Genomic DNA, 18328 nt, shown 5'->3' with positions numbered 1-18328 from the left:
CTTTTTTTATTTTGTTTTTCCCTCCTCTCCCATTTTCTCTTTCCTCCTGCAAAAATTCTTCAAAAACCAACCACTAAGATGCCCTGTAATTTTCAAAGAACAGAACTTTTTTGATTTTTATAGATCCCCATCCCGGTTAACCATTAACTAATTAACCGCTAGCATTCCAGTAAAATCCCATCTATCTTTTAGTCCTCCATGTATAAAAAAAATGTTCTTGTTTGACGCTAATAATCTTGGTTAGCCGTTAATTTCTGCCATTGTTGGGGCATGAACTTCAATTTATATTTGCCAATTGACAGGCTTCAATTCCCTGATCATATCCACTATCTAGCACAATGGAAAATTGCCATGTTCTTTTGGCGGTGTTTCCATCGCAAGGCCAACTTAATCCTTCTCTACAATTCGCTAAACGTCTCGTGAAAATGGGGGTTAAAGTCACCTTTTCCACAAGTTCTTCCGCCATTAATCGCATGTCTAACCGGTCGGAAATACAAGGCCTGGATTTGGCTCCGTATTCCGACGGTTTCGACGGCCAGTTCCAAGGCGTCAGCGTAAACGACTTCTGGGCTTCCGTCAAGACTAAAGCCTCCGCCGCCCTGGCCGACCTTATCGCCGCCAAGAACCAGGAAGGCAAACCCTTCACCCGAGTTATCTTCGCCACGGCCATGGCCTGGGCCGGAGTGGTCGCCCGGAGGTTTCAGCTTCGGTTCACTTTGCTTTGGATCCAACCCGCCGCGGTTTTCGATATTTACTACCATTATTTCACAGATTATGGGGATTTGTTTAGGAATTGTAGTGGGGATCAAGGGGTGGAGGTTCCAGGGTTGCCGGTTCTGACTGTACGAGATTTTCCTTCTTTTATGTTGTCCAAAACGACAACAGATGATTTGGATTGGGCTTTGCAGAGTCTGAGGGATCAGATTGAGGAGATTAAGAATGAAGAGAACCCAGAGATTCTAGTGAACAGTTTTGATGCCTTGGAGTTTGATGCTTTGAGGGCTATAAAGAAGGTGAGAATGGTTGGGATTGGGCCTTTGATTCCTTCTGCGTATTTGGATGGGGAAGACCCTTCCGACACTGCGGTTGTGTGCGACTTGCGAGAAAAGTCAAGCGACTATGTTGAATGGCTAGATTCTCAGCCCAAGAGCTCCGTGGTTTACTTGGCATTTGGTAGCTACTCCGATTTCCCAACCACAATGTTGGAGGAGATTGCTAAGGGGCTTTTGGAGATCAAGAAGCCATTCTTGTGGGTGCTTAGGGAGTTGAACACGGGCGAGAAGCCCGAGGAGAAGTTGGGGTGCAAGGAGGAGTTGGAGAAGCAAGGGAAGATAGTGTGTTGGTGCGGGCAAGTGGAGGTTCAGCAACACCCGTCTGTCGGGTGTTTCTTCACTCACTGCAGGTGGAATTCAATCCTCGAATGCCTGAGTTCTGGAGTGCCGATCTTGGCGTGTCCCGTATGGAATGACCAGCTTTCTAACGCTAAGCTCGTTCAAGATGTTTGGAAGTCGGGGGTGAGAGTGGGGGCTAATGAAGAAGGGGTTTTCACAGCTGATGAGTTCAAGAGGTGCATAGAATGTGTGATGGGTGGAGGGGAAGAGGGAGAGGAATTGAGAAAGAATGCTAAGAAATGGAAAGATTTGGCTAAGGCTGCAACTAAGGAGGATGGATCCTCATATTTGAATCTCAAGGCATATATAGATGAAATGCTCTGCAGTCCATAAATTAGTATTACATACAATTGGATTAGATCATAAATTAGTATTACATACAATTAGATTGGATCCCGAGCTGCGAGTCTAGTGGAGTCAGCTAGAAAGTAATAGAAATGCATACTCATTGAATGTCTCGTCACCAGCCACTTATTAGCATCCGATAAATATAAGCCGCAACAGTAGGTAATAATGGAAATTTGCTTTTTAAATCAAATTTGTAGTTTGAAATTTACTCACTTTTTTAAGACATGCATTTCACAAAATTTTTACCCCACTATCTGAGAGTGTACGCACCACACTAGGAAGACAAAGCGTGATGTGCTTAACATTGTGACCATCCAAGTATTAGAATCATGATTTACCTACCTAATCAATTCTTCCAGGACAGAAATAATTCTTTTAGTATATCAATTGTGATTGTAATATAAATTTAGTATTTCAATTATTTGCAATGTAGATTTTGGCTCTGTTGGGCAAACCTAGCTGAAAAGCTATAAGCTAAGAGCTGAAAGATGAAAAGCTATAAGCTTGGAGCTGAAAACTGAAGAGTTGTTAAGCTAGCTGTTATGATTGAAAGTGTTTGGTAAAATTAACTTTTTGATAAGCTGATAAATGTAAAAAGACTAAAAAGGACATCTTCATAAAATTTAAATTAGTTTGTTTACATATTAAAATTTAACATTTTGTCTTTAAAAAAAAATTAACATTTTGAAATAAAACTATTAGCATAATCATGATCTAGCATCTCATGATGAAGTATCAATATTGTTGATCTAATAATAATAATAATAATAATAATAATAATAATAATAATAATAATAATAATAATAATATTTGCGGTGAAAGTTGCGAATAAAAGAGAAGAGAAAGGGGTTTTAATTGGGAAGAATAAATTATGTCATTTCTTTAAAATAATAAGGATAAAGATGGAAAAAAAGTTAGGAAGATAGGAGCTTATTTTGAAACGCTACTTAAGGTAGCGTTCCAAAATAAGCTCTTATTTTAAGCTAGGAGCTTATTTTGAGAACATTACCAAACAAAGTTTATAGCTTATTAGTAACTTAAAATAAGTTATAAGCTCCTAAATAAGCTCTGTCAAACTGTATTTAAATATTTATGGAAGTTTTAGATTTGGTATGATCCATAGAGTTTTTAACAAAATGCTAATGTCATGCCAAATTTGTCACATGACTAATAAGAATCTAGAGGTTAAATATATATTGTGAATAATTGAGAAAGTAAATCTATACCACTATGACACTATATGATAAATTAAAAATGCCATTTTTACACACAAAATTTACTACACTTGTTTACTCATTTATGTAATTTTACAATTTACAATTATTAATATTCATTACATACTTGTAAATTTGTGAACTCCATCAAAAATTGAGAATAAATGTCAAATAAACTCTCAAAATTTCCTTAAAAAAATTCATTTGAACTCTCAAATTTTTTTAAAAAATACAAACAAACAAACCAACGAGGTGCGTACCAAGCTTAAAGCTGACCACTGTGCCCGATGTCTTACCATTGAGCATTTTATCATCCTACAAAACTTGAAAATTAGTTAACAAAAAGAAAAAAAAAACACACATGCACTAGGCGCGTACCTTCCTTATGAGCTGTTGACCACCGATATGGTGGGAGAGTAGTTAACCACTTAGGGGTGGGAGAGCAGTCGAGTGCCGAGTGGTGGGGAGTCGGCCAACTTTCGCCATTTTACTCCTCTACATAACTGCATGCTTAAACGCTCAATCTCTGTTCAATCTGTTTACTCTTCTCCAACACTCCGTTTTTAACTCCTCACCGAATCTCCTTTCCTTATGTTTACTCCTCTCTATAACTCTGTTAAAATTTGAGAATGTCAAGTTCTTAGTACCTCCGACCGACCGGTATTGCCTCCACTCCACACCAATTTTTTTTAACAAATAGTATGACTGGTCAGCTTCCGACGAACCACCTTATGCCCAGACCGTGAGGTAAATTGACCAGTTGGTCACCTTGACTGACTAGTTCGCCCCTGGCTTATCGGTCAATCTTTTTGACCGACTGGTCAGCTCTTCTGTCAGCCAACCAATCGGCTGACTCACCGCATTCGGATTAGCCGGTTAGCCCCTCCTGGTTCCCTGGTCAGTCTCTCTGACCGACCGGTTAGCCGGGCTGACTAGCCAGTCTCTCATGTTTTTTTTTTCTCGGCTAGTCGCCTTTTAACTGACCAGTCAGCTCCCCAGGCTCGGCCAACCAGTTAGTTGGACCCACCGGTCAGCCATGCTGACCAGCCCGTCCCTCCATTTTTTGGTTATATCTGTACAGTCCATCCATCCAATCCACCGACCAGTCCGACCAGTTCACTTGACCTATCCGTTCGTCCGGTCTGACTAGTCTACTTGATCGGTCTACTAACCGGTCTATCCAACCAGTTCAACCATCCAGTCCACATGACTAGTCTATCTAACAGTCTGTTCGACCAATCCACATGACCAATCCTTCCAATACTCATCTTCGATCGCCAAAATTTTGAGAACGCTCAAGTTTTCAAACTATCCATCCGATACTCCTCTCCGATCGCCAAAATTTTGAGAACGTTCGAGTTTTCAAATTTACCATCCCATACTCCTCTCCGACCTCCAAAATAACGAAAGCATCCGAGTTCTCAAATTAACCATTCAATACTCCTCTTCAATCGCCAAAATTTTGAGAACATTCGAGTTTTCAAACTAACCATCCCATATTCCACTTTATCAATTTCGTATAGTACTCCTCGGGTTGTTAATGAATCGAACATAAACGAACGAAGGTTGTTCGTGTTTGTTAGTTAAGGTTTTGGAGTGTTCGTGTTCGTGTTCGTGTTCGTTTATTAAGGTTTTTGAAAATCATGTTCATGTTTGTTTGTTAAGCGTACATTAGTGTTAGGAACATTTGTAATTTAGATTTTGGTGTTACCAAAAGTTAGGAATTTTAGTCGCCTACTTATTTTATCTTCTAGACTTTGGAACTCTTTTCGAATAATTCGAACGATTAACCTGAGAGGTTATGTTTCAAAAAAACAAAACAGTCTGAATGGTTACATCTTAGATAACCAGAGACAGAGCTTTGAAAGGTTGAAGACTTGAAGAGTTTGAGAAGAAGAATAGTAGAAGATTTCAAGACTGAAAGGTTTCAAAGGCCGAATAGTGGAAGTGCCTATCTTTCGAAGAGTAACAGACTTCAAGATCGAAATGTTGCAAGGCTGAATGATGGAAGGGCCTACCTTTTTGAGTAAAAGGAGGAACGAATGGTAAGTTCAACAATTTGTATATGAGAGGTAGTAGAGTGTTAAGGTTCGAAACGTTAACTCGAATAGTGACAGTTAACCATTCAAAAAGAACTGCTCGAGACATTCTCTGAGCCAACAGTTTGGAACCTTAAAACACTAGTGCTTTATGGTAGTATGTGACCAAGGCAAAGAGAGTCCTAGGTACACATCCCAAGGAAGATTTTCCTAAAAAAAAGCCTAGACATTTTGTGCAGAACAAAAAGAAATGTTCAACGCAAATTAAGTGGTTTAACGACTGGAAAGTATGACAAGTCTACTTAACCCCCGGATTATACGACGATCTCTACCCACTGGTCATTAGACGTTTGAAATTGGTTTCCCTCTAACAGGCACATTTCTAAAACGCCTATAAATATCTTCACTCAAAACTGAAGAATGTGCTGGTTTATTCAAAAAATTTATAAGTGTTCAAAGTGTGTAAAGCAATACTCAAGCAAGACCAGTGAGAGAGAAAAAAAAAAAAGTTCAAAGTTCTTGTCCAGATTCAAGACACTTGTGCTGCGAAAGAAGTTAAATTTAGGTTCAAAGAAGCCAAGCTCTTAGTTGGAGATTGAAGAAATCTTATCTTCAACCCTTTGTATCATCTCTACTCGGTAGACGTATAAAGAGGTTGAGTAAACTCATTGAGGAGTTGAAAAACTTGTGGAGTTCAAGACCCGCTTTGTGTTCAAGGCTTGAACGTCCCTTTTGTATTAACGTGATAGTGCAAACCTCCCTAAGTGTTTTAAGGAGAAGAATGGAGTAGGCTGAGTTGGTCGAACCACTATAAAAAAAATTTCTCCTTCTATCTCTCTATCTATCCTTTACATTACTGCTTTATTTATTGCATATCATTCACGCAAACATTAAAACTTTCAAAGAACAAACTATGGCGTAAAATTATCTAACATGGGGTATAAATTATTTCTGCCTGCGTAAAACTCTCTAATCATTGAAGTTGCAAAGAAGTAATCCTTCAGAGCTTCTTCAGTCGAATCGTTAATTTTCACGAACGGCGCCAATGTTGGTTTTATGAGTTTTGGGTAGTCGACGGTTGGCCAACACAACCGTTAAAATAACGAGTATATGAGAGTATAGAAAATAGGAAGAGAATATCAATGTTGTATTGTTGAATATTGCTTGTCATCTTTCATAAATGGGAAGTCTATTTATACATATTTTGGGCTAGGAGTCCTACGTACAAGGAATATGAATCCTACATTGACTCATCATATTGAGAGTCCTTGTTATATTGGTACTATAAGCCTAATTTTTATTATACTAGGAATAATTCTTACCAATTTCTCCTTATTTTTCAACAATTCTCGATCGTGATTTATTGGAATGGATGGATTAGATCTGTCCTCAATTTTTACTTATGAGTCCATTCTCACCTGAACTCTTCCGCATATGTATGTGTGTGTAGGGGCAAGTGCGAGGTGGATTGGGGCAGGGATATGAGTAACACATTTGATCTGGGTAAAATTAACATTCCTATATATATTATATATACATTAATAATGCATTAAGCACAATAATTGAGAGAAAATCTACAATAGTGATTAATTAATAAATTAATAGGAAGAAGCACTCCATGCACATAAGCCATGAGATTGAAATAGGAAGATCCTATCCACATTCTTTCATGCTACTTCTTGGTAAATCTCTTCATTTTTTAGCATTCTTTCTCAACTCAGCTCCTCCCTCTCCCATTACACATTCTATGCATCTCTTGAGCTCGCGAGCTTCAACAATGCCGTCCTCATTGGCTTTCACTCTCGCCCCTGTTCTCCAAACATCTTGAACCAGCTTAGCGTTGCAACATTGGTCACTTCACAACGAGCATACCAAAACAAGCATCCCGAATACCAAACTTTCTATCGTTAAGTTTCATCCGCATTAAGTTAAGAAACACCCAATAGACGAGTGTTGCAGAACCTCGACTTGCGTACACCAACACACTATCTTCCTCCTTGCACCTCAACTTCCCTTCTGGAATCAATTAAGAAGCACTTCATGCACATAAGCCTTAAGATTTTGTGTAAATTAAAATCGTGCACTCTGATTGAGACGATATCCACAAAATTGGTCATCCGTGGAGGACAAATTTTGATTTTGAGTGGATAAGTCATCAAACTGGAGAGGGAGGCTGATGTGAAGGTTAAGGCCACCATTTCTATCCCCAATTTCTTCGAGTTTCAAAGGCTTCCACTTCTGTACAAGAGGACTGAGGACGTTTATAACATGTTCCATATTGGGTCGCCGATATGATGTCTTGGCAGTGCAGTGAGCTGCTAATAATGCAACCTTAAAAATGCTCTCAAATGTTTGTTCATCTTGATGATCAAGAGTTGGGTCGATAGCCTTTTTAAAGTTGTGGCCTTTGCTGCTAATAACTTTGTGAAACCACGTGACTAAATGACACGTCTCGTTGGGCACCCTTTCATCTATTGCTTTTTTGCCGGTAATTATCTCCATTAACACAACTCCAAATGCATAAACATCTACTTTTGTTGTGATTCGTCCAGTAACTGTTTGACAAAAATCCATAACAAAAAATATCCATAACTGCATAAGCACTATATATGCCAATCATATCAAAAATGATTTTAATTTTACGCCACCAAAATTCATAAATATGCGAGTGGTAAGTTTAACCGAATTTCAATATATTAAAAATAAACATTCCATATACTAAAAATGAACATTATGTCAGTGTTTCACCTTATAAAGTGAACCATGATCTATGGTATGATGATTGCTTAATGGTAAATTGGTAGGTTGATTAGATTAAGAGTTAATTACCAATTTGGTCCTTCGATTATGAGTATTTGACCAATCTGATCTTCGACTTTCAAAATTCCTTAATTTAGTCCACGACTATACTTTTTTTTTTTTTTTTTTACCCAAAATGGTCTTAACCATTAGACATTCATTAACTCGGGACCAAATTGGTAATTTTGCTATAGTCAAGGGACCATTTCAGTAATTAACTTTCAGAGAAAATGGTGCATGTGATGACCGAAATGGTCCCTTAACTATAGCAAAATTATCAATTTGGTCCCTAGTTAACAGATGTCTAACGGTTATTACTGTTTCGGGTAATAAAAAAGCATAGTCGAGAACTAAATTGAGAAATTTTGAAAGTCGAGGACTAGATTGGTGAAATCCTTATAGTCGAGGGATTAAATCAGTAATTAACTCATTAATTGTTACTTGCACTCAATGTTTTACTTTCAAAAATGTCACCACGTTTTTTAGTCAAGTATTTTTAGTTTCAAATAATATAATTAAATATAATTATTATTTCGATAATATAAAAGTTAGATATCTACTATCTACTATATACTTATATATATATACTAATAAGAGCCCAAGAGAGTTAGGCCTATAATGGGTAGAAAAAATGACGGTCAAATTTTTTAATCAAATGAATGGCTCAGATTGATCATATTTTAATTTTTCTTTAGGATTTCCTAATTTATCCTTAATGAATATGATTATCCGTTAACTTTTTCGTTAAATGTTATCTTTTCCGTTAATTTCTGTTAGTTCACCGTTAACTTACTCATTAATTTCAATATAAGAAAGGTCTTAGGTTCGAATCTCATCCCAATCACAGTTAGCATAATTAGTACTCGATTTTACTCTTATTAAATTTAAAAATAATAATTTAGTAACTACAAAAAAAAATAAATACATATGCATTTCTTTAATTTAGAATTATGTGTCTACAATGTCTTTATTAAAAAAAAAAATTATTCATTATCAATAAATTAAATAAGAGAAATAATTTCATTAGTTATATTGTATTTGTTTTTCTCCAATATAAAAATTCTTAACATTCAAATTCATTAATTGATTATATTCGCTACATTGTCCCTACAATGTCTTTATTAAAAAAAAATTATTCATTATCAATAAATTAATTAAGAGAAATAATTTTATTAGTTATATTGTCTTTATATTTCTCCAATGTAAAAACTCTTTAAATTCAAATTCATTATATTCACTACATTGTCTATTATCTTTTTTGTGCATTATTTTTAATTAAATATCAAAGTTATAATACAAAATAATGCTATATATTTATTTACCAGGTATTTTATTAATACCATGAAAAAATTTAAAAAATATAATTAATAAATTCAATCATATTAACTACTTGAGGGATTTGTTGACAAAGAGAATATTCAAATCACATAACAAATTGAAGTAAGAACTACCTCGCAATGTCCTTGTTTGACAATCATCTGTTAGCAGTTAGCGTTAGCGGATTATATTAGCGAATTTGACTAGCGAATTATATCAACGGTTGGTAAGAACATATTTGAAAAAATTAGCTGTTTAGATTAACATGTAAAATGACCTAAGGGTATATATGTATATTTAATAATAATAATAAAATAATAATAATAATAATAATAATAATAATTGTTTTAAAAAATAAAAAATATAATTAAGTCAATCATATTAACTACTTGAGAGATTTATTGACAAAAAGAGTATTCAAATCACACAACAAATTGAAGTGAGAAACTATCTCGCAATGTCCTTGTTTGACAATCAGCAGTTAGCTCTTCAATATTAGTAAATATTTAATATTTTATGCCCTAATTTTTATTTGCTCTCCCTTATGCCCCGTATTTGGTTTCAATCATACCTATACAATTATTTTATTGACAATTATAATCAATCTTGACTATATTATCTTGCATTTGTAAATTTAGAATTGCCTATTTAAATACGCAAATTTAACATTCAATTATCTATGCATGAACAATTCCAATATAATCTTACATTGATATACTTTAAAGTACTTATTTAAAAAAAACATTGGGCATCATCCCAATCGCGCAATGCGCGTAAAAAAACTAGTTAAATTATAAAGTTCTAAAGGTTTGAATATAATCACCATGAGTATAAAGCTAAGGTTTTGAGCTTTTTTTTTTTTTTTTTTTTTTTTTTAATATTTTTTTTTAAAGATCAATAAACCGAAGAGGAATAAGTGGTTCCAGTAGTCAACAATAGGTAAATGGTTATATTATTGTTTATTGAGTTAATATCCAAATAGTCCTCAATTATAAGTCTATAATAGTTTTTCTTAATTTCGTCTAAAACGACTTTAGTGACCTAATGTAATCCTAGACTTTTGTGTTTTTGTTCAATTTAGTTCTCCATTTGATGTTAAGACAGGTGGAAATTTTTTATTTTCCGACCACCTAAAAAATGGTTGAAAAGGTGACATTTTATCAAAATAGGATTTCCGACCACCTTTACCAAAATAGGTCAGTATTTCCAACCATCTTTACTCCTTTACTTAATGGTTGGAAATACCGACCACAAAGTAAAGGTGGTCAGAAAAAAATTCGTTCTGAGTTGGAAATTTTCACCAATCTTTGTAGTAGCTGATTTTTTCCGATCACTTTACAAAATTGGATGTTATTTCCGACGACCTTGTCCGGTGGTCGGAAATAGCAACAATGGTTTTTCCCGATACCAACAGTGGTCGGAACAAGGACTTCCGACTTGATTTAATATCACTTTTAGGTGGTCAAAAATTCCTTGATTTCCAGCAGTGTAAACAGAAGGAAATTTTGTAATTCCAATCTTCGCATCTCTTGACTCCTAGATTCGTGAAGTGTGAAATTCTTCATTCTTTAACGAATTACTCCCAAACCTGCGAATATAAAATTTGATTCGCAGGTCTGGGAGTAATTTTGGTGGTAATTCGTAAAAGAAAGAGCGATGTCGCACTTTGCATGACAAGAGTAAAGAGATGTCAATATTGAGATTACTGAATTGTTCCTTTATTTAACACCAATTTGACAAAATAACAAACGGAAGACTAAATTGAGTAAAAATACAAAAATCTGAGGCTTCATTAGGTCACCAAAATCGTTTAGGAGGAAATTGAGAAAAACCATTATAATCAGGATCTTTTTGGGTATTAACTCATTGTTTATTGGTTATATCCTTTTGCTTGCCGTTATCATTATAAGCTTACTGGTGTAAAAATTTTTAGTTTTTTAACCTTGTAGCTAAATTTTTTAAATTTGACAATTTAGTACCAAATATATATACCTTGAAAATATTTCAATTATGCATAACAATTAACAATTACAATTTGAAAAATTAATATATATCAAACATTTGTATTTATAACAATAATAATGATTCCCAATCTAACCAAATAAATAAATAAATAAAAATCCAACATAAAACAAATTTCTTAAGTTGGTCCATAACTCCATAAGGCATGAATGCAATCATCAAACCATTGACCATAGTTCACCTTACAAGATGAACATTTGACATAAGATTCATTTTTAATATATTAAATGTTTTTTTTTTATGTACTGAATTTTATTTGATATACTGCATAAAAAATGAATTTTTAGTATACTAAAAATAAACACTTATTCATAGTCCACATTGCAATGTGGACCATGATCCATAGTATAATTTATCGCATGAATTATTTAAAGAAATAAACAATTAAAAATTTCAAAATTACGTTCTACACATAAAATTGTTTGATATTAAATTGTCAAGTTTTAAAGATATGGATACAATTGAATTGAATTATTTTTAGGAGTATATATTATAATTGTCTAATGATACAAATGTTTGGTATTAAATGGTAGGGAAAATGACACTTTTTCCCCCTGTGTTATATGCTTATAGCACTTTTTCCCCCTGAGTTATTTATGCATTCACATTTGCCCCCTCAATTATTATAGAAGTGGCGGTTCCCCCCCCCCCCCCCCTCCTGATAATATTAAATGGACATTTCTACCCTTAAAACAAATATTTTATTTATTTCTCTTCTTCACCAAATTATTGCTTATACGTAGGGATGACCACGGTTCGGTTTGAACTGAACCAAACACTATAGCAATCAAATTAAAAAATTTCGGTTATGATTCATAACATAACCCAATATTTGGGTTTCCGTTTATTAAAATCGTGAACTGGAAAAAAATGGATCCTAAACCGTGAACCGGAGGTTCAAATCGGAACAACTACTAGCAATAGCTTAAATTAGAATTATAATATTTGCAAATAATGTATGTTTTTTTCCACATTTATATTGACTCTCACATATAAGTATATATAATCGCGATTTGAGTTTTATTTTGAACCGTCGGTTCACGATTTTGGATCCAATTTGAACGGTTGGTTCAAACTTTCTTTTAAAATTTTATTTTTTTATTTTTAAAATATTCTAAATTTAACACTTAATGTATTTTATTTTTTCAAATCGTGGTTATAATTTGTTGGAGAAGAAAAATAAATGAAATATTTATTTTAAGGGTAAATATGTCCATTTAATATATCAGGGGAACAACTGACACTTAAATAATTTAGGGGGGAAAAGTGCTATAAGTATATAACAAAGGGGAAAAAAGTGTCATTTTCCCTAAATAGTAAGTTTTAAAAGTTTGTATGACATCTTCCAAAAAATAAGTTTGTATGACAAAGTACAAAACTACAAATGCTTAAATTCTTTTCGCCAATTAGCCTAATAGTTATTGCGTAGACCGCAAGTGTGTGGGCTACGGTCTAAAAATGATGTCATTTTGTGTAAAAAGAATTTTACACGACCACTACAATATACATTTTTATGACTTATAATGTACATTATTCTAACTCATAAAGTACATTATTTTATTCTAGAAGTTTCATTATTCTAACACATAATGTACATTATTCTAACTCATAAAATTCAACAACATCGTTTTAGATTGTGGTCCACATAATAATTTGCCCAATTAGCCTTAACAATAGATGTCAAATGTTAGAAGTATGTTAATTTTTGAAATATTTATTTTGTGGGTTAGATTTATGCATGTGAATTGAATATGATAAAAAATTACCTGCATATTCGGGTGCAAGATAACCGAATGTTCCAATAATCCGTGTCTCAACAAAACTTTTATCATCCGGAATCATTTTGACCAACCCAAAATCCGCAACCTTAGCTCTCATGTCGTCACTAAGAAGAATATTTGAAGGCTTTATGTCTCTATGAATGAATCTCTGGTTAGCCAAACTATGAAGATACTCAATCCCCCTTCCCACATCCAATGCAATCGTTACCCTTTGGTTCCAAGTTAGAGGATCAAAGCCATAGTTTTGCCATTCAAAGAGGCGATGGCTCAAAGTTCCCAGTGGCATATACTCATACACCAAGATCCTCTCACTCTCGTTAATGGAGTAACCAAGCAATGAGACCAAATTTCGGTGCCTAACTTTGGCAAGAAACGAGATTTCTGCTTGGAATTCGTTCAATCCTCTCATCATTGTCCCATCTTTCATCTTCTTCACAGCAATCTTAGTTCCATTGTCTAATTCGCCCTTGTAAACCACTCCATATCCTCCGCTCCCCACCACATTCTCCTCGCTGAAATGGTCGGTCGCTTTTTGAAGAACTTGGATGGGGAATATAGTGCCCGTTCCAGTCCCGGTGGTAATCGCCGTGGTCCGGCCAGGTGCCTTCGATTGGAGGCGTTTGGTGTAGAACTTGTAAGAGACGAACAATACGAGCACGATAACAAGCACAAGAGCCGCTAGAACAATACAAGCAATCTTGCCGGCGAAATTCGACACATGAATTCGAAGCAAGGGGTTTCCGAAGCAATTGAAACGTAATGAATCGGGGAAATCAGGAACGGAGCCGGACAAATTGTTATGAGACACGTCGAGAATTTGTAGCAGATGCGGAATGGCCAAGTTATCCGGAATCGAGCCGGTAAGATTATTGTCGTTCAAAAGCAATTTCCTCAATGTAGTCAATTTCTCGCAAGATAGCAAAATCTGCGAAATGTTACCTGAAAATCGCTGTTTTTCCAGATTCACAGTGGTCACCTTCCCCTGCAGATCGCAACTAATGAATCTCCATTTTCTGCAAGGATCATTCCCGGACCAGGATTCGGCTAGGGTTAACGGGAAGCCGAGATCGGCAGCCACATCGAGAAGCGCCGTGACCTGCGGCTCACAATCCCCCGGAGTTTCCCTGCAAAAACTGTTATTCCCTAGATTTACCTGGATTTTGATGAACTGAAATTGGGGAATCGGGCCCTGTAACTCGTTGTTCTGCAGAAAAACAGTTCGTAATCCGTGAATTTCCGTCAGATTCCGCATCCAATCGGGTATAAAGCCGGTTAATCGGTTGTTTTCTAGGCGCAAATCGGAGAGAATTTGGAGCCCGTAAAGGTCCGGAATCTGACCCGTGAAGGCATTCCCTTGGAGCCATATTTGGGATAGTTTTCTCATGGAGGAAAGCACGCTAATAGTACCAGAGAGCCCTAGCTGCTGATTATCCAGTCGCAATACCCGTATCTTGGAACCCGAAAACGACCCGGGGAGTGACCCGGTTAAATTGTTGAAGGATAATATTACGTTCTCGAGATTTGGGAAAGAATCGAAGAAATCAGGAATGATACCAAAAACATTAGCGTTACTGGCGTAGAAAGAAACCAAATTACTGCTTCGGTTCAGGTGCGTGGGAATTTCCCAGGAACTAAGGTTTCGATTTCCAGAAACGCTGAAACTCTTCAAACGGGGAAGACCGGAGAGGAAATCCGGCGGGACTGAGCTGAAGTTATTGCCGTCTAACCGGAGCTCTTCGAGCTCCGGCATGTTAGCGAAAGAAGGTAAGGGTCCGGAAAGGGAGTTCCCGGAGACGGAGAGGTTTTTGAGCGAGGAGAGCTGTGTGATCCCGGAGAAGAGTTCGCCGGAAACGGAGAGCGAGTCGATTTTGATGGATATGACATTCTTCCCGGCGGTGTCGTCGCAAGTGACGTGAGTCCAAGAACAGTAGTGGGTGGAGTTTGACCAGTGGTTGGGTGCGGGAGAAATGGCAGCGAGGAGCTGGGACATTACAGCGCCGTCGTCGGAGAATGTGATGCCGGAGAAGAAGGTGAGTACGATGATGATGAAGAGGTGGATGTGAAAGGGACGGAGTGAGGCCATTAATGATGAATTGATGATGATGAGGAGGTTAATGTGGTAGGGATGGAGTGCAGTTTGGATGACTATAACAGCATGTCAGCATCCCATTTGTAGGAGATTGGTGAGAAATAAAGGAAAAGTTGTGTATTTGGACATATTCTCGTCTGAATTATTGCATGGCACCAATTGCAGGGAAGTAATGGACTAATCGGTAGGAAAAGCCAAGAAAAAATAAGATAAAGGAGAACGAGTGAACTCAGAAACCCCAGAACTACCTTTCATTAGATCGATCAGTAAAATACAGATACAATATGGGATAAAAGAGCATATGATGCATTAATTTCAAAACATGTGTTATACGAGGTTGCCTCATTAAAAACCTTAGGCTAAGAAAACTAAATGGGAAAAAATTTGGCTAAAGAAAAAGAGTACAACAATAAATCTTTCATAAACCTTCCGGGCATAATATTTAGGATAACCAATCATAAACCTTCACCTTTTGATATTATTATATCATATTTAATCCGGAGTATGGTGAACAATTGATTGAGAGGATCACTTCAAACACGGCATATTGGTATAATGAAAGAAGTGACCCACCAAAAAAAGAGAAACCACCGAGATGTTTGAGGTTGAAGAAAAGATGGCCATGCAAGCTCAATTGGATTCAATTCAACACATGCTCAAGAATATGATGCAAGCTCCAAAGCAAAATGTGCAAGTGGTGACTCAAACTCCTCCTCAAGCATCGTACATGTCTACTCCTTATTCCTTGCCACAAGCTACTTACAATTCTCCCGGTTCCCAAAGCATGGCAATGGTAGCTTGTTGTGCCATATGTGGTGGAGCTCATGCTTCTCAAGCTTGTCTATTGGTGGCCAAAGCTCTTTACCAAACATGGAGCAAGTGGATATGATTGGGTATTCTAGACCCCAAAACCAAGGGCAAGGATATGGAAATTATGGTCAACAAGGAAGGAATCAATTTGGATCTTCTTAGAACAATCAAGGTGTGTAAGGAAGGAATCCACCTCCGAGTTTTCAAGGAAATCAAGCAAATAAAGGTGGAAATCAATTGAATCAACAATGGAGAGGAAATCAAGGACATGGAAACAATCAAAATCAACAAGGATCCTCTCAACCTTCTCAAGATGTGGATATGAAAACATTAATGAACATGATGATGTCTCAAATGTCTCAAATTAGCAAGTTGCAATCTCAAGTGGAGAATCTACAAGCTCAAAATCAAGGAGGAGGCACTCAAGGGTCTACACAAGCCTCATCTTCTAGTGGTAGACTTCCGGCTAACACCGAAAATCCTAGAAATCATGTCAACGCCATCACCACTAGAAGTGGAAAATCTTTGAAAGATCCACATTTTCCTTCTAATGATCTTACACTTGAATTGAAGAAGATGTTGAGAAAGATGAAGATGAAGAAAGGCCAAATGAAGAGGGAATTGAAAAAATTCTTGAAAGTGAAAATGATGATGAGCCTCTAATTCAAAGAAACAAGTCAAAAGGGAAGCAGCCAATACAAGAAGGAAATAACTCAAGTAAGAAGAATGTGAACAAGGGCAAGCACATAGATGACTCGGTGATTCCTTGCAACTTGTTGCCATTTCCATAAAGGTTGTGGAAAACAAAAGAAACTGAGAGAGAAAACAAGTTTAAAACAATGCTTGATAAGTTGGAGATTTCTATGCCCTTTGTGGAAGCCATTACTTAAATACCTTCATACAAAAAATTCTTGAAGGATATTTTGAGTAACAAGAAGAGATTGGCGAAGAGTGCGGTGGTGGACCTTAGTGAGGGAGCTTTGACATGTGCCGTTCTCCAAAAGAATTTGCCTCTTAAGTTGAAAGATCCGGGAAGTTTTTCTATCCCTTGCATTGTTGGAGGATTTGTGGTGAGCCGTGCTTTGTGTGATCTTGGAGCTAGTGTAAGCCTTATGCCTACTCTCTATGCAAGAGGCTCAATCTTGGAGAGCCCAAGCCCACTACCATGACACTCCAAATGGCGGACCGTTCCATTAAGCGCCTGGTGGGAGTACTTGAAGATATCCCGGTCATGATTGATCAATACTGTACATCCCGGGAGATTTTGTGATTCTTGATATAGAGGAGGATACGAAGGTTCCAATAATCCTTGGTAGGCCATTTCTAGCCACCGCCGGGGCAATCATAGATGTCAAGAGAGGGAAACTTGTGATAGAGGTAGCCGGCCATAAAATTGAGTTTGACATCTTCAAGATGGCCAAGCACCAACCTTCTTACATTGATGAGTGCAACATGGTGGAAGCCATAGAAGAATGTGTTGGAGAGGTGCTTGGGATTGGAAGAGATAACCAAGGAGGCTCTCTTGTGAAAAATTTCTTTGAAAAGTTGGGAGAGTGCACACAAACCAAGGTAGACCTTGGCATGAAAAAGTGGAGAAGCAACTTTGAAAACATTGCGGGAGCTCTTTCCATTCTTGAATCCCTTGGAGAGGAGCATGCCCCAAAGGTAGAATTAAAACCTTTACCTCCAAATCTCTGATATGTTTTTCTTAGCTCTAACTCTACTTACCCGGTGATTATTAATTCTTCTTTGCACAATGATGAAATTGATAAATTGCTTAATGTGCTTAGAAAACATAGGAGGGTAATTGGGTACACAATTGGGGATTTGATTGGCATTGATCCTAAATATTGCATGCATAGAATTTATTTAGAGGACAATGCCGAGCCTATTGTGGAGCCCCTTAGGAGATTGAATCCTAATTTGAAAGATGTGGTAAAGAAAGAGATTTTAAAGTTGCTTGAGACCGACATTATATACCCTATTTTGGATAGCAAGTGGATTAGTCCCATACATGTTGTTCCGAAAAAAGGCGGTATAACGGTCATTGAAAATGAGAATAATGAGTTGATTCCTACTAGACTTGTTACTGGGCACCGAATGTGCATTGATTATAGAAAATTGAACAAGTCTACTAGGAAGGATCACTACCCCCTCTCATTTATTGACCAATTGCTTGAAAGAATGTCCAAAAACGAATATTTTTGCTTCTTAGATGGATTTTCAGGATATTTTCAGATTTCTATCCACCCCGAGGATCAAGAGATAACCACATTCACATGCCAATATGGCACCTTTGCCTTTAAAAGGATGTCATTTGGTTTGTGTAACGCGCCGGCCACTTTCCAAAGATGCATGATGGCTATTTTCTCCGAGTTGGTGGAGGAGATCATGGAAGTGTTCATGGATGACTTCTCCGTTTATGGGAAGTCATTTGATGAATGTTTAATCAATCTTGATAAGGTTTTGTGTAGGTTCAAAGAGGTGAATCTCGTGCTAAATTGGGAGAAGTGTCATT

General features: G+C 36.6%; 2 protein-coding genes across 2 annotated transcripts; one reads left to right on the top strand and one right to left on the bottom strand.

The window, feature by feature from the left end:
* The first annotated feature begins 338 nt into the window (after positions 1 to 338).
* On the top strand, positions 339 to 1724 carry LOC109175128 (crocetin glucosyltransferase, chloroplastic-like). The gene has a single exon (XM_019324380.1). It carries the CDS (start codon positions 339 to 341, stop codon positions 1722 to 1724), a length of 1386 nt encoding a protein of 461 aa, XP_019179925.1.
* Positions 1725 to 6582: 4858 nt separating this feature from the next.
* On the bottom strand, positions 6583 to 15243 carry LOC109175177 (receptor-like kinase TMK4). The gene is made up of 3 exons (XM_019324432.1): positions 15100 to 15243; positions 12897 to 15047; positions 6583 to 7547 (listed from the first exon to the last, which is right to left on the bottom strand). Exons 2-3 carry the CDS (start codon positions 14992 to 14994, stop codon positions 7063 to 7065), a joined length of 2583 nt encoding a protein of 860 aa, XP_019179977.1. The 5' UTR covers positions 14995 to 15047; positions 15100 to 15243; the 3' UTR covers positions 6583 to 7062.
* Between the last annotated feature and the right edge of the window lie 3085 nt (positions 15244 to 18328).

This window comes from Ipomoea nil, unplaced genomic scaffold (assembly GCF_001879475.1).
Source record: "Ipomoea nil cultivar Tokyo-kokei standard unplaced genomic scaffold, Asagao_1.1 scaffold0684, whole genome shotgun sequence".
In the NCBI taxonomy this organism is placed as follows: Eukaryota; Viridiplantae; Streptophyta; class Magnoliopsida; order Solanales; family Convolvulaceae; genus Ipomoea; species Ipomoea nil.
This window is presented reverse-complemented; position numbering and strand designations above follow the sequence as displayed.